The sequence below is a fragment of the Cyclopterus lumpus genome, chromosome 4 (assembly GCF_009769545.1).
Source record: "Cyclopterus lumpus isolate fCycLum1 chromosome 4, fCycLum1.pri, whole genome shotgun sequence".
Classification (NCBI taxonomy): domain Eukaryota; kingdom Metazoa; phylum Chordata; class Actinopteri; order Perciformes; family Cyclopteridae; genus Cyclopterus; species Cyclopterus lumpus.
The window spans coordinates 20,403,275-20,429,342 of NC_046969.1; the positions used below are offsets into that span (position 1 = coordinate 20,403,275).

The following is a 26,068-nucleotide window of genomic DNA, read 5'->3' on the forward strand; positions in this document are numbered from 1 at the left end:
CAAAGCTAAATATAATTCAGGATTTAGATTCCTAGAGCATGACCAGTGTTGAGAGTTCTTGTCTCCTTAGACACTGGAGCTCATTTACATAGATTTCCATAGAAATGTGTAGAATTTTAAGATGCGGGGCTTAAATCTAAAATATATTAATAAGTAATTACAAATATCTGCAGAGCGTGTGTTGTTAATGGAGAGTCTCATTTATTATATCATCATATTTTGAAACCGGCTCCATTGCATTTAAGTCTCAATGAGATGGTTCTGCCAATACGTTGCATTAAATCAGACTAATTTACTTTATCTGGTGGGTAGTTTCACAAAAATATCTTGTGATTTATATATGAAACGATTATATAATGTGCATTTATTAGTCAAAACAGAAAATATCTTTTGAGTCGTCACTCTTTGCTCTTGACCTCTTACGGGACCGCCATTGTTGTTTTCAATGAACTGCCGATGGCTTCAAGTGTCTCCTCCCGAGACGCTGACGGGTCCGAGCACTCTTGATGAGTGTCGTGTGATTCTCACTTGTGATCCAGCTGCTGTGCAAGTTATTATAAATAGGGTCGTTCAACATGAACCTCGCCTGGAAAGGGAACAAGATAAGGTGGAGGTCAGAGGTCAACCTTAACATGGCATCATGGTAGGGGCGCTCCAAGTGTAGGTAACTGTCTTGACGTGCATAATTAAATATGAATGCTTTTTACATTAGTGTTTTAACACCAGCTTTGGCTAAATGGTTAACTCTATGATGCTAATAGACCACTTAAAACACACACACACACACACACACACACACACACACACACACACACGTCCAGCAATTACTTCAAACTCTTTTGCACTTTAGAAAAAAAGAGTCTCTATTAGTTTTTTTGACCGGTTAGCTTTAGTTATCTTTGCTCGTCTTCTTTTTTCTCACATTTTCAATATAGATTTCCAAACCCTTTGGAGATAGATAAGTTTGAATTAGAAAATTAACTTGCACCTCCAAGTGACAATATCTGCCTAAATAAAGTAGCTACACACAAAAAGGCCCCCGTCGACTCAACATTTAAAACCACCATCAGGCTTTTACTCGTAAACAATATACAGCCCAAAACTTCCGGGAGCGTTAAGAGTGAAAAAAAGGATTAGAGTATATCTATGGCGGGGGATGGGGGGTCTGATCTTCTAATTTAGCTATACATGATGGTGTATGTTAGGCTAATGTTCGCTAGCTATCGTAAATCAAATGAGACAATTAGTGTAGTAGACAGATCGCTAGTGAGTTAGTGAACTGAGGAAGTGTTGACAGTTGTGAGATTGTTGATTTGAATCATCGTAGCTATAATCAATGCAGCACTAGTTGGCTAACGTTAGCTAACTTAACGTTAGCTAAGCTAGGCTAGCAGGCCTCTTGTTACTTAGCCTACAGAAAGAGGGGGCATCGATCTTCTCATTGGAATCTACAAACGTATTTTCCAAAAAGTCGAACTTTTCCTTTAAGGTGTTCAGCATCTCAATTAAAAGCAATCAATAGCTCAGCGAACAAGATTCAGCCAGAGCACTTTGAACACGAGCACATCAGCAGGCAGGCGGAGGCGATGGCGTTGTTAACCTGTAGTTCTCATCTGGTTTGTAAATGAACACAGCAACTAGTTGCATAAAACTGGAAAGGATTTAGATTAGTCGCTGCTTAGTTGGCTGCTGCTGATAGCATAATGGGTGGTGTTAATTTGCCCTCTTGCAATTTTGAAAACCATCTTATTTTGAAGATGAACAGGACATTTTTCAGTTTCAAGTAATGACTGGGTTGTTACTGTCAGTGCTGCTTTAATATTGATCCTGTTTTGATATTTGAGTCATTTTGTGGATGATCAGATCGAGTTATGATGGTTGCAGTCGAATTGCAGATTCAGCTTGAGCAAAACCTTATTGTGTTCAAATCAGGCCCAGAGGAGTTTACAAGGCAGGTGTCCTTTCTCAAAACACTGACCTGATGCATCAAGTTGATATTTATTATGTTTACAATATTATGCATTTGCCCTCTACATCCTCTAGTCGGAATGAGCATACTTATAAACACACCGTTACAACTCCTTCATAGTGTCATATTGCTTTTCGGAGAATTATGATGATAAGTTCATAGCAGATGCAAAAATGTACAATATATTATGTTGAACATTGTTGCTCCTGGATGGATTACAGCCAACCCAATTGTTTTAACACAACTCCTTGTCCTTGGTCATGGTGGCCACAGCACTTAAAAAACTTCATAATTCTCAAAATTCTGACCCTTTGCTTTTTTATTAACAGCTTGAACTTGTACTTTCAATACTTAAGTACATGTAATATCAGAAAATTACTTTTGATACTATAAATATCAGATACTTTAAGACTTTTACTCAAGTAGTATTCTCATAGGTGACTTTTACTGGAGTCATTTTCCATTAAGGTATCTTTACTGTTACTCAAGTATTGATTTGAGGTACTTTATACACCACTGAGCTCAGGTTAATTAGACTCTGAATGGCCCGTAGGAGTGAATGTGAGCGTGAATGGCTGTCTGTCTCTATTTGTGCACTGTGATGGACTGGCGACCTGTCCAGAGTGAACCCGCCTTCACCCAATGTCAGCTGGGATTGGCTACAGCACCCCCTGCCCCTAAAATAGGATACGCGGTTTAGAGAATGGATGGAATGGGGAGCTACACCGTGTTCATGGTGCACGTTCCTTCGGTTAATCTTTGGCTGCGTGCTACTTCCGTGCTGCTGTAATTGCACACTAGTTTCTTTTGCTGCGTTAGCGCGATTTAAAATTTCAAACGCAAACACAAATATAAACTAAGAAACCAAAGAACACCCATTTTGACTCCAACACTATACCATGACATTGATTTGACATGTGGTATATGTCATATATAGCACTATGCTATACAAATATTACTATTCTATGACTCTTTTAATGGCTCGCTATACTGTGATGTTTTTTTATGGCATATTGGGCTATATTATCAGCTATGACATTTATATGACAAATTATACTGTGTATGGCATACTATACTATTTCTGTGACATACCATTGTATCATTTATTTATGACATTATACTATATTTTTATGGCATATAACCTTTTACGCACTATACTATGACATTATTTTGCATATTATACTATTGACCTTTTAACTTTTTTTCATGACATTTTTGTCACAAATAATTATAAATAAAAATAATGAATTGGAGTCTACTTAAAAAATATATATGATTTAAATTGACAAACAACTAAAATAAACAAGGTTCTACTACACGATTTGAAATACCAGTTTATGAGAAATTGTATTTATTTTTATGAGTCTGGTCTCTGTCCTTCATTGATGTGCACATGCCATAATAGGGCATGTATATTTGTTAAGAGGGAGCTCCGACATGACATCGCCTCCCTGAAGCTCACCAAAGTGTAATACATTATCTTTTAATTCAAAGTTCCTCGCCAATTACTGGAAGTACATGACTTTTCCTTTAACTTCCATTTCCTTGAATTGGACCATAACATTGTATGCATTGAAGAATATTTTTGTAGAAAGTAATTTTATATGTAATCACAAAACCCATTTGTTTATCCTTCTGTATACATTAATTAATATAGATACTGATACCGAGCGATATAACCAAAGCACTGAGCAGATGTGGTTTCTGTTTCTATATTCAGAACTATTTATTACTAATTCACTTTGCACACATGCTCTGTGCCATGATTATGGCCATTAACAGCAGCATAACTAAATAATAATAAAAGGACAAAACCATACTTTTGATTTTACACAAAAATAAATGATTTAGGAAGTAAAGGAGTTCCTTTTCCCATGTTTCCTTCTCTCATTTGAAGCCTTTTGTCTTGGCAGGAGCGTCACCCAAAACATTTAGAGCTGGAGTGTTGTTAGAATAATCCATTCCTCAGCTTATTGTGCTGCAGATCACATTAAGAGCTAGCTCGGCATAAAAACTCAACTGTCCGGCTGCATTATTTACCGAGCGCTGCAGTCACAGAGGAGCTCGCTCATGCCGTGGGTTTGAATCCCAGGATGCTTTCTCATACGTCTGTGGACGCAGACACTGACTAGAGGAGACGCTTTGTGCTGCAATGTTCCCTCAGCGAGAGAGAGAGATGTTTCCATCACAGGAGAGCGGAGGCAGAGTGTGTACTCAACATTCACACGTTTCTCTTTCTATCCAAATAGTTCTCAGATGCATTCTGGCACCTCAGTGCAAGCGCACATATTTCTGGCTGTTCAGCAAATGCTTCTTTTGACTTTTGTTTGTTTTAAACATTAAAGTTTAACCTGGCAAGGATCCGACTTGGTTCTGCAGCTGAAAAACACATTTTGACTGCCAGCCGTGCACAACAGACACACACCAGATCTACCTCATTGCTGCCTTTCACACCTGCACTGATCCGTAAGGAGCCATTCCAATCTGTTTTCTCTGTGAAAAAATGCTCATGAAAGACAGAAAAACACAAAGGATCCAATGCGCATCTCAAAAAAGAAACTCCATGCCTGTTTTGAGAGATGCCTCACTCACAGTTTTCAGTTTTCTTGAAGCAGATCCAAGTCACAGATAACATCCTTGTTTGCCTTTAGAGAACTTTATTTACATGTCCATATATAGCAAGGTTCAAGGTTCATGATGCAGTTGTGAAAATACCTTTCTGCCTATATGTACCCTAATGAATATAATAATAAAAAAAAAAAACACACATTTAATGTTGAGTGTCAAGGATGACGGTGACGTAGAGGAGGCAACATTCCCAAAACTTGGAGTGCCTGTTTTGAGCCGACTGCAGTTTTCTGTCCTTGGGGGGTCATGGTTTTCTGTTCCTGGGTGGTTTCCCCCAAAAACATCTGCACAATAAGTCTGGATTTGTTCTTTTATAAAGAAGGAGAAAAAACAAAGACAAACTCTGAGGACACTTTGGAGAAAACCGAGCCCTGTTCCGTCATGTATATTCTGGAGATGATACAATCATGTTGCTGCTGAAACTTAGCCAGGAGAAGAAATAAAATAGCTGGAACCTCACAGCACGCCATCCTGCCATGCATCTGCTGCCCCGGGGAGCGGCCACGTAGCTGGACCAGACAAGGCCAAACTGGACCAGCTGACACAGACGGGGACTTTTTACACAGCACAGAATACGGACCGTATTTTTCCATTAAGATTTCCCAGCCCCTCCCATAAACCCTTCCTTCACTTCCAGGTCGTTTTTTCCCCCACTCGATGCCGTCCAACTGTCCGAGAAAAATTCAAAGGTTAAAAAAATAAGTTGGTTTTTTTGCTAATTTCTTGTTCACTACAGAGGTTTTATTTTGTTAAAAAAAAGGAACAAAAAGGAACAAAAGCAAAAGTTCTTTGGAGGAATCCCACAATTGCGCAGCTATAGACTAACCAGCGTTCTCAGAGCATTAAAAACAAAGTTCAAAGTTTGTTTTTTTTCCAGACATGTGACTTTGTGCCCCCTTGCTTCTCTTTCTCATTTCTTTCACAAACGTAAACAAAAACAACAAAGTACAAGTTGAGTGTCTCTTGTTTTCCAAGCCACCGACGCTCTGTACAGTCATTGGTGCAGGAAGGAGCCTTGGCCTCGCCCCCTGATTATTAGTTGTTTTTTTTTTCCAGCCAATCAGAGTTCAGTAGATTACTTCGTAAACGGTGGCCTTCTTGTCCCCGGAGCCAGTGACGATGAACTGGTCATCGGGGGAGATATCACAGCTGAGAACCGACGAAGACTCCTTAGACTGAAGAGACAGAGAGAGGAAGTCAAGTTAATGAATCAAGAGGATGAAACAAAGATATATATATATATATATATATATATATATATATATATATATATATATATATATATATATATATATATATATATATATATAGTGCATTTGGAGACAGTTATACACAAAACTCAGTGTCTTATGGCCTACCTGGAATATGCTGGATCCATAAGGTGTCCGCCATGCATTCAGGAGGTTATCTTTGCCTGTGCTCACAAACCATTTACCTGCAGAACGAAACACACACAACCATCAACAGATAAAGTCTCAGGAGAGACGGGAAATGGAGAAGCCTGAGAGGATGCGCTGTTTTTGTAAAGAAGAACGGGAGAGGTGGAAAGAAAGAAACGGTTTCTGAATGATGGGAGAAGCAGAAGATTTGTTCTGCCTCCCTCGTCAGTGTCAGTGTCAGTGTGTGTGTGTGTGTGTGTGTGTGTGTGTGTGTGTGTGTGTGTGTGTGTGTGTGTGTGTGTGTGTGTGTGTGTGTGTGTGTGTGTGTGTGTGTGTGTGTGTGTGTGTGTGTACACCTACCACAGTAGGCAAACTTGAGAGAAAGAACGCAGCTCTCGTGGAGGTGCAGCTGGTACTTGTCAGGTTTGGAGACATGCAGGACTTCCACGTTGCTGCTCTCCATTCCCACAGCCAGCCACTCGCCTGTCGGACAGTAGCCCAGAGAGAAGATCTACAGACGGGGAGGGAAGAAAGGAATCAAAGGAAGGCGGCGAAAGCAATGTGGAGTTGAGAGCGGGGGAAGTGTTATCGATCACGAGCAGCCCGCGAGCAACATGAATGGCCATTAGTCCGGACTGCGGCGAGTGTGCGTACCTGCGAGGTGAAGTCGTGTTGCTGGAGCTGCCGTCCCTCTCGGAGGTCCCAGCAGCGCACCGTGTTGTCCAGCCCTCCCGTCCACAGCTTGGTGCCGTCGTTGGAGATGTCGATGCAGCTCGCTCCGTCTGTGTGGCCCTGGAACTGCCTGCAGGGAAGAGACACACAAGAGCTTTACAAATGGATACACAATGCCGTACCCTGTTTACCTAGATGTGTGTATTAGCTGGTGAAGCAACGCAATTGACGGTGGTTATATCATCTAAATATTTGCAATACTAGAACATTTAAATACACTCAAGAAAGAGTCACACAAATTACTTACAAAACAAAAACAAAAACACACAGCTAAAGTTCACCATCTCCGTGCGATGGTTTCCCATCTACATTGTTTGCTCTCGCTCTACTGCATGATTGACAGCGCAGATTGCAACATTTAAGTAATTACACAATTTCTTCTGTTGTTCCGCACAGTCGTCTCTTTCCTCTTATTTCTCACTCCATTGCTTCTCTTCCATCACTCCATCCTCTCTTCGCGCCTCTCCTCCTTTCTTGTAACTTGAACAAAGTTTTTCTTTTTTTTTTCCGTTTCCAAGATATTTACTAAAACTAGTTAAAACAATGCAGTCTCCTCTCACCTGACCAGCGTCTGGTTGTGAAGGTCCCAGACGACAATGTTGCCGTCGCTGCAGCAGGAGAAGCAGACCTTGTTGTCAGGGGAGATGGCCAGAGCGTAGCAGGCGGGAGCAGACGACGTCAGCTCTGCCTTGATGCGAGGAGTGGGCGTGGCCAGATCCCAGATTGACAGCGTGCTGGCCTCCCCGCCGACGATCAAGGTGCGTCCGTCCGAGAGCAGCTTGCAGGAGCGGATGTAGTTATCCCTGTTCTGATTGGTCAGAATAAAATGAAAAATACAAACATTTTTATACGATAATATACTGTATGTTGTAGTGCTCTGTAATTGATGACAAGAGGATACAAAGATAAAAGTGCGCTGCAACAGCAGTGTCACAGCAATAAATAACGCTGCTGGAGGATTTGGCTTTAGGCCAACAACATTAAAAGGTGATTCATCCTCTAAAGTGTGTTTTTATGTGTGGAAAAAAAACAAGAGCATCACTTTTGGTAGTAAAGTAACATTATTAAGACGCAAGATGGACAACAAGCTTTAAAAATGAGTCTCCAAACATCGGTCTAGGTCTTTTCTCTCATGTCTCACCAGACAGTCCAGCTGGGCCATGGGGCTCTTGCTTCCAGGCTGGCTGATGTCCCACACCTTGACGCAGCCCTTGCCTCCGGTGTAGACGTGGCGCGTCGAGGTGCTGATGGTGACGGCACACACCACCTCTCCGTGGTTCAGGGTGTGAATCTGACGGGCGTGGCGAGGGATTCCCGGGCCCAGCAGGGCGTCGGGGGGAAAGGGCACCGGCTGCATCTGGCCGTCTGCGCTCACATGGAACGAGTAGGCGCTGCAGAGACGGGAACAGAAATGGATGAATAACAGGGATTAAAGAATGCATCGGAAACACTTCATTAGTAGCTGGAGAAAAACTATCCAATGAACACGTGTCTAGCTTTGATGACCATCATTTAAGACTGCTAAAAGGTTACATAACTCTTTTTCTGATGATTATTTTTCAACATCTTCCCTCATCTACTTTAACTTGTGATTTTTCTACATAGTCAAGAAATACTTTTGACAGACTGACACTAAGTGACTAAATCCAGACATGTATTAATGAGACATTGCATTTAACTAATTGATTCTATTGAAGCTGCTCTGACGTCTTCGAGTCAACATCGACCATTTAAAAACGCTTTTGAGGGGTGAATACGTTTTCACTTTGAATATTAAAAAAGTTATTGTATGAACACAGACTTACTTACAAGCAAAACAGTTTTTTTATAAAGAGTATTTTCTTCCTGATTTTTCCCCTTTTCTTTATTAGTGTTGAAGTTGAATTTGAGCAGAGCCTGAGTGCCTTTAATAGTTGACAGGTGAAGATTTGAGTGATAGCAGGCGAGGAGGAGGAAACTCACGGTTTTCCGGAGGTGGCTGACTGCAGGCTGGCAGGCAGCCCGGGGACCCTCATATGTGGGTGTGGAGACTCATAGCCCACCTGGAAGAGATAATGTGAGAAAAAAACACCTCAAACGATACCCAAGTTCATGGATAGGTGAGACAAGAAGATAGTTCCCTCATTAAAAAAAATAAATTATATATATATATATATATATATATATATATATATATATATATATATATATATATATATATATATATATACACACATATATACATATACACATATACATATACATATATATATATATATATATCCCTCTTTTTGCCCTGTGTGAAAGGTTTATACGTTGAAGTATTAGATATGACAGTGACACTAGAAAGACAAATTATCTGCAGAGCGTCTAGCTCACCACAGGTGACCGCCCGTAGCCTGCGGCAGCTGCTGCCGCCACTGCTGCTGCAGCAGCTCCGTTCATCTGGGGGGAGACTAAGTGGAGTCCGGCGCCATAACCCACCGCCCCGGCCAGGTCCCCGTTCACCCCGGGAGGCAGGCCGAAAGCCCCTGGAGGATACGCTCCCTGCACCGCCAGGGGGTTTCTCAGACCCAGAGCTGCAAGAAAAGGACAAGAGAGAGAGAGAGTCAATTTATTTGTGAATTAGCTAAGTGAACAAATTATTGATTGAGGGAATGAAATGCCAGTCATTCAGAGACGAATCAGCTCTGCGTCTTATTAAGGTGACTCCCTCTGCAGGGCCTGTCACTATGTGAGACAGTAATGACCGACAGGCAGTGAACAAGCTGCCGCCTGCCATACAAAACGCAGGACAACATCCCTAAATGCAGCACTAGATCACTACTGCCCCCTGCTGGGCATCGTGCTTTCCTGCAGAGAGACTGACATAAACGTCCTCTACATCCTCTATCTATGCATGCAAATGCATCTACGAGCTTCTACATATGCATAATGGTGTGTGTGTGTGTGTGTGTGTGTGTGTGTGTGTGTGTGTGCTCTAACAGGTGACGTGAAGGAGAAAAAAAGAAACAGAAATGGTGGAATAGATGGAGGCTCATTACGAAGCAGCTCACAGTCACAGTCCATCACCTCTCCTAATCTTTTCATATAAAAAGTGAGGGACGCTAAATATTTTTGCCCACAGCTGCTTATTAAGTCCAGATGGTGGTGGGTGGTGGGGAGCTGGCTGACACCCATACCAACGACTGCGCCCCGATGCCGTTAGAATCACTGGATGTAACAAAGCGAGGAAAGGCTAAACAAATCATCTGTGCAGAGGCTGATTCATACTTTTAATTGATGCCGTGTGCAGTGGAAGTTTGTGTGTCTGAGAGGAGGGATGGAGACTTTTGTCTTGTCCTGAATTTGTTCATTAATTTAGACAAGCTTTACAGTTTCACTTTACATCAGCTTCAATCTGTCTGAAGTCTGCTCCCCTTTAACGATTAAGTACAGAAGACATGTTCCCTGGGGAATAAAAGCAAGCTCGTGGCATGTTCTTACCGATGGGATCGACACCCGGCTTGCCAGGGACAGGTCTGAACTGTGGAGGTCCGCTGGGTCCCGGGGGGTTGGACTCTTGAGACATGGGGGTCCCTGGCTTCATGCCTGGAGTACTGGACTTCTCCCTCTGGGAGAGCAGAGAATAAAAGGAAAAGTGTTAGTAAACAAAGTAAAATGAAAATAAATGACTTTAAAAGTGGGCAGAATAGAGAGTTGAAAACATGGAAACACTGAAGTCCTGTACTGAAAAGAAACAAAGCTTGGGCACTCAAGGGTCCTCTCGTTTATTGTGGGCAAAAAAAAACAACACGTTTCAGCTTGAGCTTTGTTTTTTTTTGTCCTTGACCCTACTGCACACCCGATAAACTGTTCAAGATTTAGAGCCGTACTCGCCAAACCTCTCCACTGCACTGAAATATACCAAGCGTTTTCAACATGGATATATGCGTTCATGCGACAGTGATTCAATAGAAATCATCTCTCTCTTTAGAGATGCGTAGGTCTACCTGCGGGGGCTCTTTGCCACGAGATGGGGAGGGTGCGCTGCTTGAGGAGGCGAGGGAGGCGGGGCTGGCCTGTGGGGGGCCCTCCTTACGGGAGGGGGGCATCTTGTCCAGGCCGTTCTCCCTGGACGAGTAAGACTGCACACTGCGGGGGGACGACGGGTCCTGAATAAAACATAGGAAAAAAAAAACATAGAAAACGTTACTACACAAGATAAAAATAAGAAGTAAAAGGTGAGTTATTTATTCATTTCAGTTAGTTAACCTGTTAGTAAACTTTCAAGTCTGATCTTAAAACAAAAAGGTTAGGTGCCCATATGAATATCAAAATAGATTGTACTTGCTCTTATCATTCCTGTTCAATAGAAAAACACTTCCTTATATTCCAACATTTATCTAAAGTCAACATGGGGCTGTGGCAGTCTAACTAAAATCAAATCAAGTTTGAAATTCCCGTTTCATGTGACAAAACTAAACAAAAGAAATAATTTCAAATTAAAAACACAGAGTTAGACAAATCAAGTGGGTATCTTCCCGAGTTAGTCTGCTGACGCCTCATAGAAGCCATCTGTTCACTTTAGCCCAGAACCAAGACTGGATTTTGTCCACCATCACTTACATTGGAAGCACAATAATGGTCAGTATGAACAGGAGGAAAAATCAGATTTTGTGTTCATATGGGCAACGGACGGTGGTTTTAAAACGGACTTGAAAAACCGTGAACCTATCCATTAGCTGCTGGTGCCAACTATTGTTCTCCAATGAACATAAAAGGAAATCACTTCCTGGCACCAGATGAGTTTCCGAACGAGACCCACCCAACAATGTAAAAGCTTTCGGGAACTGGGTATAGTCTCAGTTACTGTCATCTCATGAACATTAACTCTTGCTTTGGAAGTCAGAGATAATAATTTGAAGAAAGAAAAAAAAAAAAAGGTTAATTTAAAAAAAAATGTATTCTATACAAAGAAAAAAACCTTACTTGCCGTCATCTCAAACATAAAAGCAGCAGCGAGCACAAACTGCAGTAAAGTGTGCGTACGCATTTGTACTTTATGGTTGTGTATGTTGTAAAACAAGGGCGGGCGGGCAGAGGTGGAGGAGGACGAGGGGTTATCATCATTATTCAGATGGTCCTGCTGGGTGTGTTTACATGATGCATGCAGATGAAAGCGGTGAAGTGAGGCCCATAGAGGCCGCCGGCCGCCTACTAACCTCATCCACCACCAAATTATCATCACTCTTATCCGCATCGCTGCCCTGTGAGAGAAGAGAGAGGAAGTGAGATTAGATATTCTTGCTCTGCTGTCTGATGCATGTAGATAACATGCAGACAGAGGTGTGTGTGTGTGTGTGTGTGTGTGTGTGGTTGTGTGTAACGCACTTGAAAAATGTTTATAAAAATATTTTGTCTCAAGAGTTTTCATTTGTTAAACTGCAGAAAGAGGAAAATTAAATATCTCATCTGAACACTTTGTTGCCCGAGACGGTTGGAAAATATTGCAATGGACAGTGCACAATGTAATTAATTAGTTCTAGATGTGTAACTTGGAAAGGTGAAATCCTCTGAGGCACTTCTGTTTTGTTTTTTTAATACTAATAATAGAATAACTAGCCAAGATTCTTTTATCTCACAATAGCATAATCCCTAGCATACCTTAATGTATCTGTTTTCCCACAAAAAACACCAATAATACAGTAATGACAGCACAGTAGGGAGTGTGTGAATATTATAATTACTGTCTAAAAAAAAGAAAAGAGAGCAGGCCTCCAAAATCCACAATACAGACTCCACTGGTCTTATCTGGCGAGGAACTAGCTACTTTGCTTCAGTCATTTAAACATTTAACAGTTTTATTAAAGTGCCTCACATAGTCGGTCATGAACTCCTTCTCATCAGCTTTCCTCTTCTTGCCGTTGCTGAGGTAGTCTGCTGCGCGACCCTTATCCCCATTGGACAGAGAGCTCTGCAGAGAGAGGGAGGGGAGGGGAGGGGAGAAGAAAAAAGAAGATTGCAACGTAGTGAGGCAACGAGAAAGGGGGGCGAGTTCATAGGGGGCACAACGAGGAGAAGGAAGGACGGAAGGAGTGAAAAAAAAAAAAAAAAAAAAAGGAGTGAGGGCAGAGAGGGAGGAAGAGGGTGATAATGAGGCGAGAGGGACTGCATAAATCATGTCGGGCTCGCAGGCTGTGGAGATGAATGTGAAAGAATATCAGCCCACATCGATCGGCCAGCTCACTGTAGGAGTGAGAGGAAGAAAGGGAATGCTTAAAAGTGTTCTTTAAAGGCAGCAGAAAAGGGCCGCGGAGCAGTCGGAGTGCATTGTGGCACTCGTGCACAGTTTTCTAAACCGGTGTCGTCACAATTTTACAGTGGTATTGACGCGATGTTGAGATCTAAGTTCAGGATCAGTGCACTCGTGTGTGAAAGCTAAAGAAAGCTGAATGTGTATGTATTCATGTTTACGTGTTACTCGTTAAAAGCATGTTTTGTAAAATAAGGGATTTGCAAAAACAAGCAAAACCCAAATATCCCAAAAGGGAAGGCTGTATATTAAGACTCATATCTTAACAACCTGGTATAGTACTAAGTATAGTGAAAATACAGCATGCAAAAGAATTCAGATGCGTCAACAGACAAGAGTACTATAACATTAATGGAATAAATACATGCACAATGAAAAAGATATTGGGTTAAAATACTTCTTTTGGATAATTTCTATTTTATATACAAGTGGCACTTCAGGTAGCTCACACAATATTATGGTCCTTTAACATTAGCCGTAACAAAAAAAATGTTTCTCACTTGTTATCTGGAGTAGTTTTTATAGCCTTTGAACACAAACTTTTAGAGATGAGGGTATCCATGTAAAAACACAGAATTTGCCGACATCATCAACAATTGCTTAACAAACGCGGGAACAAGTGCGAGTGCATTTGATATTAGTGATCGTGTAGTAATTTGTACTCACTGGTCCTGCTTCGCGGTCTGATCATTCCAAGCATGAGCACCAAACACGTCCAGGTACCAGGCCACAGGACAGCAAATGCAGATAAGGACACACAATTGCAACATTAACACTTTACGTCACTCTACAGCTGATGACGACTCAGTGGGAAACAAAGTGGAGTGTTATTATCGGCAACCATCAAGCCAAGCTTCGGTGTTTACTCCACCCACACCGAAGAGACACTTTCATTTATAAGAATCCAGCTGTAGTCCAGGCCCTAAACTCATCTCGCGTGTTACACTTTGTGCTCTGAGGAACACATAAAAGAAAAGAAAAGTGAACAGGCATCAATTTAAAGTGTTGCACCTCTGTGGTGCTCTGCGGCTGCAGCGGCTGCGGCTGCTGCCTCGAGGTGAGCCCTCTCATCCTTAGCAGCCAACTGGGCCCCCAGAGCCCCGGACAAGGCCAGCAGGCTGGACCCTCCGCCGAGCGCCAGGCCGGGGTGGGACAGTCCCGATGGGTGTGGGCCCATTGGCAAACCCTGGGCATGCTGGGAGAGGTGCTGGGCCTGAAGCTGCTGCTGCAGAGAGGAAGAATAGAAGAAGTAACGCGAAGAGAGAGGAGACAGAAGAAAGAGAGATTTGGGTCATTTACAAGCAATGGCGGAAGTGGCTCAACGGGAAGTGATCAAGAGGAAGAAGAAAGAGGGAACTAAGTGCTGCGATGTGTACGAGGGGACAAATGCGGAGGTCAAGGTAGTGGCTCTTTAGGACGGGAGTCCTTGTAGCCTAATCAGCGTGGTGGGAAATAAGATGAAAAAGAACTAAAACTGAAAAGTTATTTAAAGCCAATTCTTTAGCAATCATATTTGCGTTTAACATTCGGAAAATAATTTGGGACCTTGGATAGGAACCCGTCATTGATTGCTGTTCAGGTAGCTGGTAAGGCCACTTGAGTAAAAGATAAAATAGAAAAATGCACTTAAAACCAATTCTTGATATTTCCAAATAGTCATCCATCTTTATGAAATGAATGTGTATAATTTAGAGTGGGCAAATGTTGCCTCAATAAAAGTAAAAGGAGGACAAATTAATAAATGGGAGGATATTGTACACACGCTATGAGGCAGAGGGGGGAGCCCACGTACCCCTATCGAAGCATTTAGCTCCCCCATGGTCACCTGTTTGGCGCGCTCCATGGCCTGGACCACTTGTTGTTGGTGCTGTGGAACAAATCAAGAGGTCAGTGAGGGCAGATGCACTTTCTCTCTCTAAATTAATGAGTTTTGTGTTTTGTCGGAACAAGTAGAACTAAATACAGATTTTTTTTGTCTCCCTGTGTAAGCATGCAACCATTTGGCGATCGAGAAATGCGCTTTGAAGTTTTGTCCTTCTGCAGCGCCGCGTGTGAGTTGATAGTTATTGTGTGTATGCATGTGCACGCCGTCTGCGTGGGCTGCTGACAGACAGGAGAGAGCTGAAACAGTGCAGTGTGTGTCCCACCTCCTGTGACAGAAATGGGATGAGCTGAGCACAGATCACGTTCAACCGCTTGGCAATTTCCGTCTGGAAAGGGAAGGGAAAAAAAGATACTGTTGCTTTGATGAACACACAAACACACACACACACACACACACACACAGTAAATATTTCAGCTGCTTACATTTGGTCCATGCAAATGGAAACTCTGCCAGGGAGATTGGCTAAAATATTCATGGACAGCATCTGCTGCGGCCTCAGCCAGCCCACACAGTGTGTGTGTATGTGTGTGTGTGTACGTGTGTGTGTGTGTGTGTGTGGGGGGGGTTTCTTGTGTGTGTGTGCACGTGTTTCTCATGTGCCCTTGCATGTCTGTGTGTCTGTGTGTATGCGTGTCTGCATTTTGCATGCTTGAAAGAGAGTGTGTGTGTGTGTGTGTGTGTTTCCTGCTGGGGGTCAGTGATTCTTGCTGTGGTTGTGTGTCTGTCTCGATCTGCTCTACTACACAGCCCACAGCAAACTCCCCCCCCCCCAATCTTTCTTTCCATCTTTTTTTCCCATCACACTCCATTTATCGCTCTTTCCATCCACCCCTCGTTCCATTTCTCCCTTCCCAGTATTAATGCAGTAATCAGTGTTACAAACGCTGTGATGTCTCTCACACACACACACACACACACACACACACACACTTAGCGGCAGGCCCAACAAGGCCGTTAGGTCTAGTAATGATATGCATGCAGAGATCATGACAACATCATTATGGCCGCAGGCTGTTTTTCTTGTTGACAGCTAGACTCTGCATGGCTCTGTCTCTGTGTGTGCGTGTGTGCGTGCGTGTGTACTAGCACATGTGAAAATGTGTGTGCGTGTGACACACACACACACACACACACACACACACTCTCTCTCTCTCTCTCTTCCCCCCCCCCCCCCCGTCTCATTCTCTCTCTTAAGTGATTTATTGATGCCGGACTGAACTTCCACCCCTCCTTTTTCTCCCTCTCATTCCTCTTGCTTGCACACATCTCTCCCTCCCTCCACTCTCCATTTTTCAGCCAAGCAGCGTGCTCCCCCTCCCCCATCCTCTAAATCCATCACCCCCCACCCCAAGGGAGACACAATGATTTCTTGTTAGAGAACTCCAACTACTAAATGACATCTTCAGGAGACAGAGAGAGAGAGAGAGAGAGAGAGAGAGAGAGAGAGAGAGAGAGAGAGAGAGAGAGAGAGAGAGAATATGAGCAATCGAGAGAAAAAGGATAAAGAGGGGAGGACAAAATGGGAGAGTGGAAATGAAAAGAGGAGGAAAAGGGTAGATTGGGTTGAGGAAATGACAGCCAATGAACGAAGGATGTGCGAGAGAGAGAGAGAGGAGAAATAGATAGAGAAAGAAGAAACAGAAGGAAGGCCGGGTAGGAAAATCAAGATTGGGGGTGGGGTGAGGGGATGGAGTGGCGGTATGACAAAAGCAAAGCGATTGAGACGGTGAAATGAACGGAGTGAGAGAGGAAAAAAAGAAAGTAGACGGCAGGAAGGCAGTGACCTGATTTAAAGTGAAATTCAGCATGGACTGTATGTCTGATGAGACTGGAGGTGGAAAGAAGAAGAAAAAGAGAGAAAGAGAAATCAATGGTGAAGAAATGGAGATTAAGAGAGAGGAGCATAAAAAAATAAAGACAAAATAAGACAGCAATTGAAGGGAAAGGAGAAAAGAGGGATATAGGATGAAGAAGCTGGACAGGAGTGTTGATGGATGGATGGATGGATGAGGCAGTAACAGACAGGGATTTATGACGGGTGAGAGGGGAGGCTGTTCTGGAGGCTCAGGGAAGGGCAGAGTATTCTCATCCGTCTGTCTGAGGGGAGAAATTAATTCTGTTTGTGGATCCTATTAACGCCTCCACAGCATAACGCCGCAATATATAGGTCCATCAGAGAGAGGATTGGCATTACAGTGGTAGAGAGACATAGAAATACAAAGAGACAGAAAGAGAGAGAGAGAGAGAGACAGACTTTCTTGAAAAATACGAGTTACTCAGAATGGAGTTGCTTGAAGGCAAAAGGCAGAGATAAAAATCCTACAGAATAATGCAAGCTTTAGGAGAATGAGGAAGGAGGAAATGAGACATACCGAGAGGCAGAAAGGGCTCACTCACCTGCTTGTGCATTTCAATGTTAAGGCCGTAGGACATCTCATAATACTGAAACACAGGAGAACATCAGTTAACATACCTGATCAGAAAGAATCAGAGATGACTGACGTGCACAAACTTTCATGTGTGGAGTACATGAAGGAATATTTTTGTATTCCGCAACACATAGTAGGCATCATCATTTTGAAAGGTTGAATGAGGAATGCAGACTTCATGGGAATAAAACCAAAGAAAGGCAATGCATTATTAAACCAAACTCGATACACACTGTACATTAAACATAAGTTATGACAACGTCTGGAAACACGTCTTCTAGATAAAATTGAAATCTTTATAAAAAAAAATATATATTTTAAAAAAAAAGGTAAAATCACTACCCCACCCTACGGCACATTATTTTTCATCTGGATTCATATTTGTATCCCGGCATTGTTTGGCTTTTATGGTTTTATTTTATCCGCACAAAGATACAAATACAAAAGTGATATAAATGATGATAACCGAACAGAACACAGAAAAAGTCTGGTGATATTTTATTTTAGTCTTATTGGAAACAAATCCCACGAAAAGCCTCCAACCAACAATAAATTAATCCTACAGTCAATCCCCCATACACAAACATGTTGGCGTGAATACTCACTGGCACACAAAAGATGTGTTAATCCGTGGCTGAAAGTAGTCCCCAACAAATACACAATTTATATCTTTTTTTATTAAAAGTTTTCAAAATACTGCAGTACCCAGCTGTTTTAGGAAACGACTGTCTTCTTCAGAAATGGAACTACATTTGTGACCCGCTTTTAAAACGTGGACGTCCTCAGAGTACCGACTAAGATAATCTTTAGGGGGGGATTGAAAAAAAAAAAAAATGACAACGATGATAGCAAATGAGTCGCCGTCAGCCACGCTATCGACACCACTTAAGAGTTGGGACGACGACGAGTTACCAGCTCAAAATGTCTGCCTTATCTCATGTGCGATGTTATACTTGCATAAATTGGCAATGCAGTCGTTGTTGTTACAAAAATAAATTCAACAGTGTGAGGCCAGAACCACTCACAAATTTTTTTTTTCTGGCTCGTGGCTTCAGATGATGCCAGCCCTCGCACATGCACTCTGAAGTGCACATATGTCCCTAACAGCACAATGCCACTAATTTCACCTCGACTCTGCTGAAAGTCAATGGCACTTAAATGACCCTGAGGCACGTTACGGAAGCCAGAAACCCGAAGCGAGGCAGGGAAATTGTCGGCGGGCAGAGGAAGATGACAGACTATTGCAATAATCACGTCTAATGTGAGCTATTTGACCCTGGCTTTCACCCAAAAGTGCAAGGAGCTGGGAGGAGTGCAGGAGGAGATGAATGCCACAGAGAGAGAGAAAGAGAGACAGGTGAGGGTCTCTCTTTCCCTCACTCTCTCTCTCTCTCTCTCTCTACCTTCAGAGATGGACGAAAAAAGGAGAGCATTTTAAAGTCAGATGCCTCCAAAGTGACAGGCTGACATTTGCTTTTCAGCGTGGCTGGTTGTGGAGAGAGGAGATTGGCAGCCAGGCAGCCAAAACAGGCTGGCAGGATGGGAGAGGAGATGGCAGGGGTCCTCTCTCTCCAGACATCTTTTCTGGCACGTGCATGTGTGTGCGCGCAGGTGCGCATGTTTGTAGCACAAGCACGCAACTGTGTATCTATGTGCTTTGTGCGCCCGTTTCCCTAGTGCGTGCGTGTGTGTGTGTGTGCGTGTGCCTGTGTGTGTGAATTCCTGTTTCTGTGTGTGCCACCATAAAAGACGCCTTTCCTGGCAGCTGGCGGCTCTGCTTGGCAGTTGGTGTGCCAAGTTTTGCCTGTTGCTTAGCAACATCCAAACCCAAATCATCAGCCAGGAAAGGAGACCTGGTCTTTGCATGGTGCCAGATACCCCTACGCCACTCCACTCCCCTCCCCTCCACCCTGAGATGCAAAAGCTTAACACTTTAAAAGGAATATCTTAAATGAGTGGGCAAATTAATTAAGCAGTGTGTGTGTGTGTGTGTGTGTGTGTGTGTGTGTGTGTGTGTGTGTGTGTGTGTGTGTGTGTGTGTGTGTGTGTCAGAGAACAAACCATGTGATCAAACTTACCTCTAACAGAGAGAAGTGTGGGAGGGAATGACACAGCCAATGACACAGCAATAGCTCAGCGGGTAGAGTAAAGGGCTACAACATCAATTCACCCTCTCAATTACTCAATCATTGTCTGCATTAACCAATAAAACCTTTGACACTCGTACCGTGTAATCAAAGAATAAAAAGAGCTTGAATGAGACCAGGCATTGGATGCCACCTTTCAGCACTAAGGACTTTGATACTATACCGTAGACCGTATATAAAGAGCTGTTGACAGATGTAGACACACATCAGCAGTGTAGCCCAGGAGTTCACATATCACACAAAAAAGAAACGCCTGCAAAAACAAGCACAAGATTTTCCTGCCCGTGCGAGTGCCGCTTATGCTTAAGACCTAAAATGTGTGTGTGTGCGTGTGTGGTCTTGTGTGGTTTTTGGTGGGTGTTGTTTGGCAGCTGTTAACAGATGAAAGGGATTCAGTGGACTTGGCACCACAAGTGTTGTGGAGAGACATGGCCTCAGTGTGCGTGTGTGTGTGTGTCTCACCATAACGTAGTGCCTCTGGATCTCCGTCTTCTCTGTGGCCAGTTTCTCACATTCCAGTTTCAAACTGCAACGGAAGAGTGAAAAAAACCCAGAAATGATGAGTTTTTATTTGTCCCAAGTAAAAGGAACAGTGCAATTAGCAACATGACAACAAATTACTCCCTACGCGTTCACTCCCTCTCTTTTTCTCTTTCTCTCTCACTCAGTGGGGGGAGGAGGGAGCAGGGTGACTGGAGTGCTGACAGCCCATTATCACCTCAGAGCAGAGCAGAAATAGACGAAGTCACGCTTGGAGCCTGAAACCCAGCCAAGACTGCAGGCAGGCACATCCAAGGTGTCTCTCGCTCTCTCTGGATAATTCTCAATCTATCCCTGTGCCCTCCACTCATCCTCATTTTGTTGCTTCCCCAATTATCAGTCAGTCCCTTCTGTCTCTCTGTCTGTCCGACCGTGCCCCCTTCTTTCACCTTCGACTGCACAGTCTGCCAAGTTTCACCGGAGTCAAAGCTTCAGCTTTAAGTGGGTCAAAAGTGCCAGTTCTGTCAGGACGTGTAATAAATCGGCCTTTTTTCCCCCTGTTTTAACAATCACTTCTCCTGTTCAGGACGTGGCCGTGTCTGTTGCTCCGTCTGTGAGCATGTCAGGCCACCACAGCAAGGCCTGTTGTGGAAACACGGAAACACACACACACACACACACACACACACACACACACACACACACACACACACACACACACACACACACACACACACACACACACACACACACACACACACACACACACACACACACACACACACACACACACACACACACACACACACACACACACACACACACACACACACACACACACACACACACACACACACACACACACGCCTCTGAAGTGATAGCAGCAAAACACCGCTCCCATGTGTCCCATATTTCTATCTATCCTCTGTGTCTGCCCGTCTCCCCCCGCACCCAAACTAGTCTCTAGTGTCCTCTAAAACTGGATAACGCCGATGTGCGCACGTGCGTATATCAGGTCCAAGCGCACGAACACGTCACTTGTTACTCTGCAACCAACTCTCTCTCTCTCTCTCTCTCTCTCTCTCTGTCCCTCTCCATATCTCCTCCGACTCCCCCTCCCTTCCCTCCCAAGAGAGGTGGAATATGTTAGGCCGTCGGCAGTTTACGCCAACTTGTTTGCGGGCAGCAGATAGATGGATGGATGGGGGGGGGGGGGGTTGTGGTGAGGTGGGAAGTTGGCGGTGGGTCGAGGGAGTCGTTTGGCGGAGGAAAATTAGAATATGATTAATACCGCAACATTACCCCCAGCCGCAACAGGTAATAACGGCCCCATCCGCTCCCCTTCTCCAGCGTGGCGTGCGCACACACACACACACACACACACACATAATTGACTCATTTATCATTGCCAGTCAGTTGAGGGGAAGAGGGACGAGGGAGGTGAGCGAGAAGCACGACGAAGAGTGGGAGAGGGTGGTGGAGGTGGTGGGCGAGTGGGGTAGTGAGGATTAACCCCCCCCCCCCAACCCTACAGATTTTATTACAGTGGAATTGCCTCTGCAGAAGCCACTCACAGCTGGGCTGGGGACTAATGTGACTGTGTGTGTGTGTGTGTGTGTGTGTGTGTGTGTGTGTGTGTGTGTGTGTGTCTGTGTTTGTGCGCACGACTGCTAGTGTGTTCATTACGACCAACTTGGGATGAGCTTGGAGACGCAGAGCTAGACACACTAGACGCACAAAAATAACACATGAACAGTTATTGATCGGCAGTGAGATTGTTGTAGAATTCCTGATGTGATTAGATCTGGATTCAAGATTGCTTTCATTTGCAATTAATTTGTTTATTATTGGTTTTTGGTTGAGTTCTCGCAAAAGAAGAAAAGACAAACATTTTCCAAAGCCCATGACAGTCCAAAAAGCCCAAGATTTAGTTCATATAAAACGCAGAGAAACATAAAATCTTCACATTTGAGCAGGCGGCAACCGAAGCCAATGCGAAAATGTCTTAAATCTTGCAGTCTTTCTACTGACCAGCAGAGGGCGAGTCCTCCGATTGCAAAAAGACGTTAGATTGTATGGAAGTGTATGAGCAAAATGACTCTACTTCTCACTTGATTTATTACTTCAGTAAACATTGTGAACATGAGTTTATGGTCTCAATGGCTAGTTTCAAGTCTTCTTCAATACAGATGTTCATTAAGTACATTATGGTCCCGTTTAGAGTAATATAGACCATAAAGCGGAGTACGCTTTAGGGCGGGCTTACTGTGATTGACAGGTCGCTGCCACTACCAGAGCCGAATCCAGCATCACTACGTCACTTCTCCACATTCCAAATATGATAACTTCCATTCATTGGTTACCAAAAAAGAAAAACATGTCAACCAATGGATGACGTTAAAATTTGTCAAAATTGTCCCGACAGTTCAATTCTGTGCAGGGCCTTTGTCACATGTCGTTCCCCAGCTCTCTCCCTCATTTCTCTTTACTCTTCCCAATCTAAAAACGCCATAAAATGGCCACAAAATACATCATATATTGTTGATCATTTCCTGTAGATCCACCAATCAACTAATTTTAGCTCTGTGCGTGCGTGCGTGCGTGCGTGCATGCGTGCATGTGTGATTATGTGACTCTGTAGGAGCATAAAAGAGGGGGGAAGAAAATGAGAGAGAGGGGAGGAGAGCAGCGAGCAGGAAGAGAGTATTTCATGTCGAAATGATTGCCTTTAATAATTAGTCTTTGGCTCAGCCCCATTTACTGAGAGAGAGGGTTTGGAGGATGGAGAGAAAGACACAGCAACGCAGAGAAAAAAAAACAAGATTGAGTGAGAGTGAGCGAGAGAGTGAGAGAGTGAGCGAGCGAGAAAAAAGGAGATATTACTGTGCATGTGCCACGGTGGGCTCGGTTCCTCCAATCTTTCACTGGCGGTGACAGGAGATAAGATGATCAGCCGAATGCGCTACAAATCTGCAGCCTGCCAGCCTTCAGACAGCTCTGTCAGTGCTGCACTGCTACTGAACACACACACACACACTAAACAAACATACTTGCAGCATTATACTGCAGGCATGTAGGCACACAGAAACAAAACGCACGAGTGAGCACACATAGTTTGCACACACACACACACACACACACACACACACACACACACACACACACACACACACACACACACACACACACACACACACACACACACACACACACACACACACACACACACACACACACACACACACACACACACACACACACACACACACACACACACGCATCTAATTAAGACCCTGCAAATGTGCAGACTGCATTTTTACTCTCCATGTTTGAAACAGGCTACTGGGTATTGTAAAAATGTCAACTCCTGTCCAGTGTTTGTTTTGCTCAACAATACTTTTAATTTCACTATTCCCTCATTGATTATTTTAAGGAATTGATGTGCTCATATAACTATAATTCAAGTAGAGAACATTGATCAGCGTGAGCAGGGCTGCAGAAACAGAATCATTAAATCAGTTGGTGCGAGCTGATAAAATATAAAAAAATACTTTTTTTCTTCTGAAAAATGATCAGCTCAAGTTGAGTTAAACAAGGAAAACAAAGTATTCCACTAGCTAACTGCGCATCTAAAAGAAATGTGTCCTCTTTACACTGTTATTCAATGATGTGAACATTTTATAGTCATGGGCGAGGCACAAAGCCTTGACCGTTAGTCGAGTGATAGATATATCATATTTCATAATCAATTAATTATACATAAAAATATTTGGCCCATAATGCCTTGGTTCTAGCTTTATAAATGTTTGCTTGTGTGTTACTACACAAGTCTTGTAAACTTAGAGGCCTTTGCATTGCTGTTTTTTTACTAACCAGTTTAAGTTAACGTAGCACCGAGTATCTAAGTACTGAAAGATACTTGGTCAAATCTTCAGTCTTGTTGACAAATTCATTCATTCATATCTGTTCTTAGATTCATCTATCAGTACTGTGGTCTATAAAATGTCAGAAAATAGTGAAAAATACAAATAAAAAGCTCACAGAGCCCAAAGGGACATGTTTTTTTTGTCTTAGTCAACAGTTCAAAACCCAAAGATATTCAATGAGAAATGTTATAAAAAGGAACAAATGTGTCAATTCATTTACAAATCTATTAAAGTGGACCAATTGTTTCAATGCTACATTTCACAGCAAAATCATACATCCTGATCAAACATCATCTTTTTCAATATCGAAACATTTCCAGGCAACAATCTCAGAGCACGAAACCTTCCGATCCTCGTTAATCCCGACACGCTGCGACCAAGCATCAGACTGTTCTGCAGTCTGAGGCCCGTCATCGTCGTCGTCTTGGCGAACAAGTGCTATACAGATACAGCACTATCGGTTATCTGTTCAGCTCAACTAATTATTATTGTTGTTAAGTACCTATAATGAAAAGTGACCATTACAATTTCTCAAAGTCCCATGTGACTTAAAATCATTTGCTTTTTGTCCAACCAGCAGCCTAAAAACGCAAAGACAACCAATATCAACCAGAGAAGCTCACCACACACTGGGACCAGCCAACGTTTGACTGATAACCATCATTTTCGATTAACTGACAAATTGTTTCAGCGCTATTGTGAACAAGCTCAACTTGTGGCAGCAGTTGTTTTATGAATGAGGTCAGAGAAGCTCAATATGTACTACATCATACCAGACCATCTAAACGTATTCTTTTAGTAAAATGTAGCACAAATATTTTAAAGATGACCCAAACACACTCAGACTGTGTGGCAGTTCCTATAGCTGGGTAGTATTTGGGGAGAGATGAGTAGAGGGGCTCGTAAGTGCTGAGTGGCAGCACGTTAGCGGCAAGTACAGACCACACACAGAGCAACCTGTGTGTATGTGCGTGTGTGTTTATAGAAAGAGAATTACAGTAATGAGAGCCATGTCTGCAGCTCCTCCCATCTCCCCTCAGTCTGCTGATTACAGCCTGTTTAGAGTTAACACAGACACACACAGCAAAAAACAGAGTAGCTGACCCCCCAATGACCCTTTAATTAATTAACCCTTCTCTTTCTTTAGCATCCTTAGTGATCTCTCATCCCTTCATCACACACACACACACACACACACACACACACACACACAAACACAAACACAAACACACACACCTCATCAGCACTAATCCCTTCCCTCCGTCGATTTCCTTCCGTCTAATCCAACATCTATCAGAATCCAGCCACCTTCGCTGCAGACAAAATCCACAACTACGCCCTAGACAACTTCTATTTGCCAGTGGAGATAATTGGGGACGACCGTACATGTGGAAGTGTGTTAATGCACGCGCATCAGATTTGGGAGTCTGCCTGAATGGGTCAGTGTGTTGGCGTCTGGCTCTGTGTTTTCTGTAGTGTACGGGTGGGTCCGATTACATGAAGGGGAAGCATGCAATCAGATGGAGAATCATGTGGATCTGTGTTTACACCTGACATGTAGTCTCTGTGTGGACAGGCGCACAACGGCAATTACTACGCAACAAGTGGTAGTTTAGCAATCGAGTGCAGCGCGTCCTTCAAGTGGACAGTTTAAACAGAACCACGACGACACATCAATGGCTTCAACAGCTGTCCGCGTACGCGTGCTGCTGGGAGTATAACAGACGCTTAAGAGTTACACCTCATGGAAAGAGTCAAGTGGGTTTACGGTGCCGCTTGTGATGTGAAGGGGCAACTCCTTATTTTACAACATAATGGTGGGTTTTTTATGACCCGAAAGTAGCATCTGGCTCAAGAGACTGACATGCATGACAGGGCTCCGTGGTGATTTTTTTCACACGCCAACACAAAAGGCTTAAGTAAAAGTTAGGTAAAGTAATATATTAATTTCCATCCATATTTCAGCTCCAAGCACGGAAATGCATTTAAAATTAGATCAGCCTAGGACTGGGAAAAGGCGGCTGCAGGGATCACGCATATTTTTGGGATAACCCCGAAACTTCCCTCGACAAAAAACAACGGGATTTCCACATTGGATTTTAGATTATTGCCAAAGAAAAGCTCTGGGGCAAACACAGGTTTATGATAAATAAAAAAGAAAATCATAATTCCCATGAACAGCTTCATCCACAAACTTTTCCAATAGTTTTTGCTATTCT

General features: G+C 43.3%; 1 protein-coding gene across 5 annotated transcripts in view; it reads right to left on the reverse strand.

The window, feature by feature from the left end:
- Positions 1–5,300: 5,300 nt before the first annotated feature.
- tle2a (TLE family member 2, transcriptional corepressor a) overlaps positions 5,301–26,068 on the reverse strand; it is a 35,124-nt gene continuing 14,356 nt past the window's right edge. For 2 of the 5 annotated variants that reach the window (XM_034530947.1, XM_034530946.1), the window contains exons 3-20: positions 19,906–19,969; positions 17,265–17,309; positions 15,130–15,192; positions 14,808–14,849; positions 13,994–14,207; positions 13,649–13,665; positions 12,548–12,643; positions 11,892–11,936; positions 10,680–10,841; positions 10,174–10,300; positions 9,067–9,266; positions 8,671–8,750; positions 7,850–8,099; positions 7,269–7,516; positions 6,631–6,778; positions 6,337–6,487; positions 5,956–6,032; positions 5,301–5,772 (exon numbers count right to left, since the gene is read on the reverse strand). In XM_034530947.1, coding sequence (XP_034386838.1) covers positions 5,665–5,772; positions 5,956–6,032; positions 6,337–6,487; positions 6,631–6,778; positions 7,269–7,516; positions 7,850–8,099; positions 8,671–8,750; positions 9,067–9,266; positions 10,174–10,300; positions 10,680–10,841; positions 11,892–11,936; positions 12,548–12,643; positions 13,649–13,665; positions 13,994–14,207; positions 14,808–14,849; positions 15,130–15,192; positions 17,265–17,309; positions 19,906–19,969 — 2,137 coding nt within the window. In that variant the 3' untranslated portion in view covers positions 5,301–5,664. Of the gene's footprint in view, positions 5,773–5,955; positions 6,033–6,336; positions 6,488–6,630; positions 6,779–7,268; positions 7,517–7,849; positions 8,100–8,670; positions 8,751–9,066; positions 9,267–10,173; positions 10,301–10,679; positions 10,842–11,891; positions 11,937–12,547; positions 12,644–13,648; positions 13,666–13,993; positions 14,208–14,774; positions 14,850–15,129; positions 15,193–17,264; positions 17,310–19,905; positions 19,970–20,071; positions 20,157–26,068 lie in introns of those variants that run through there. The other 3 variants (XM_034530944.1, XM_034530943.1, XM_034530948.1) reach the window with 2 other exon arrangements.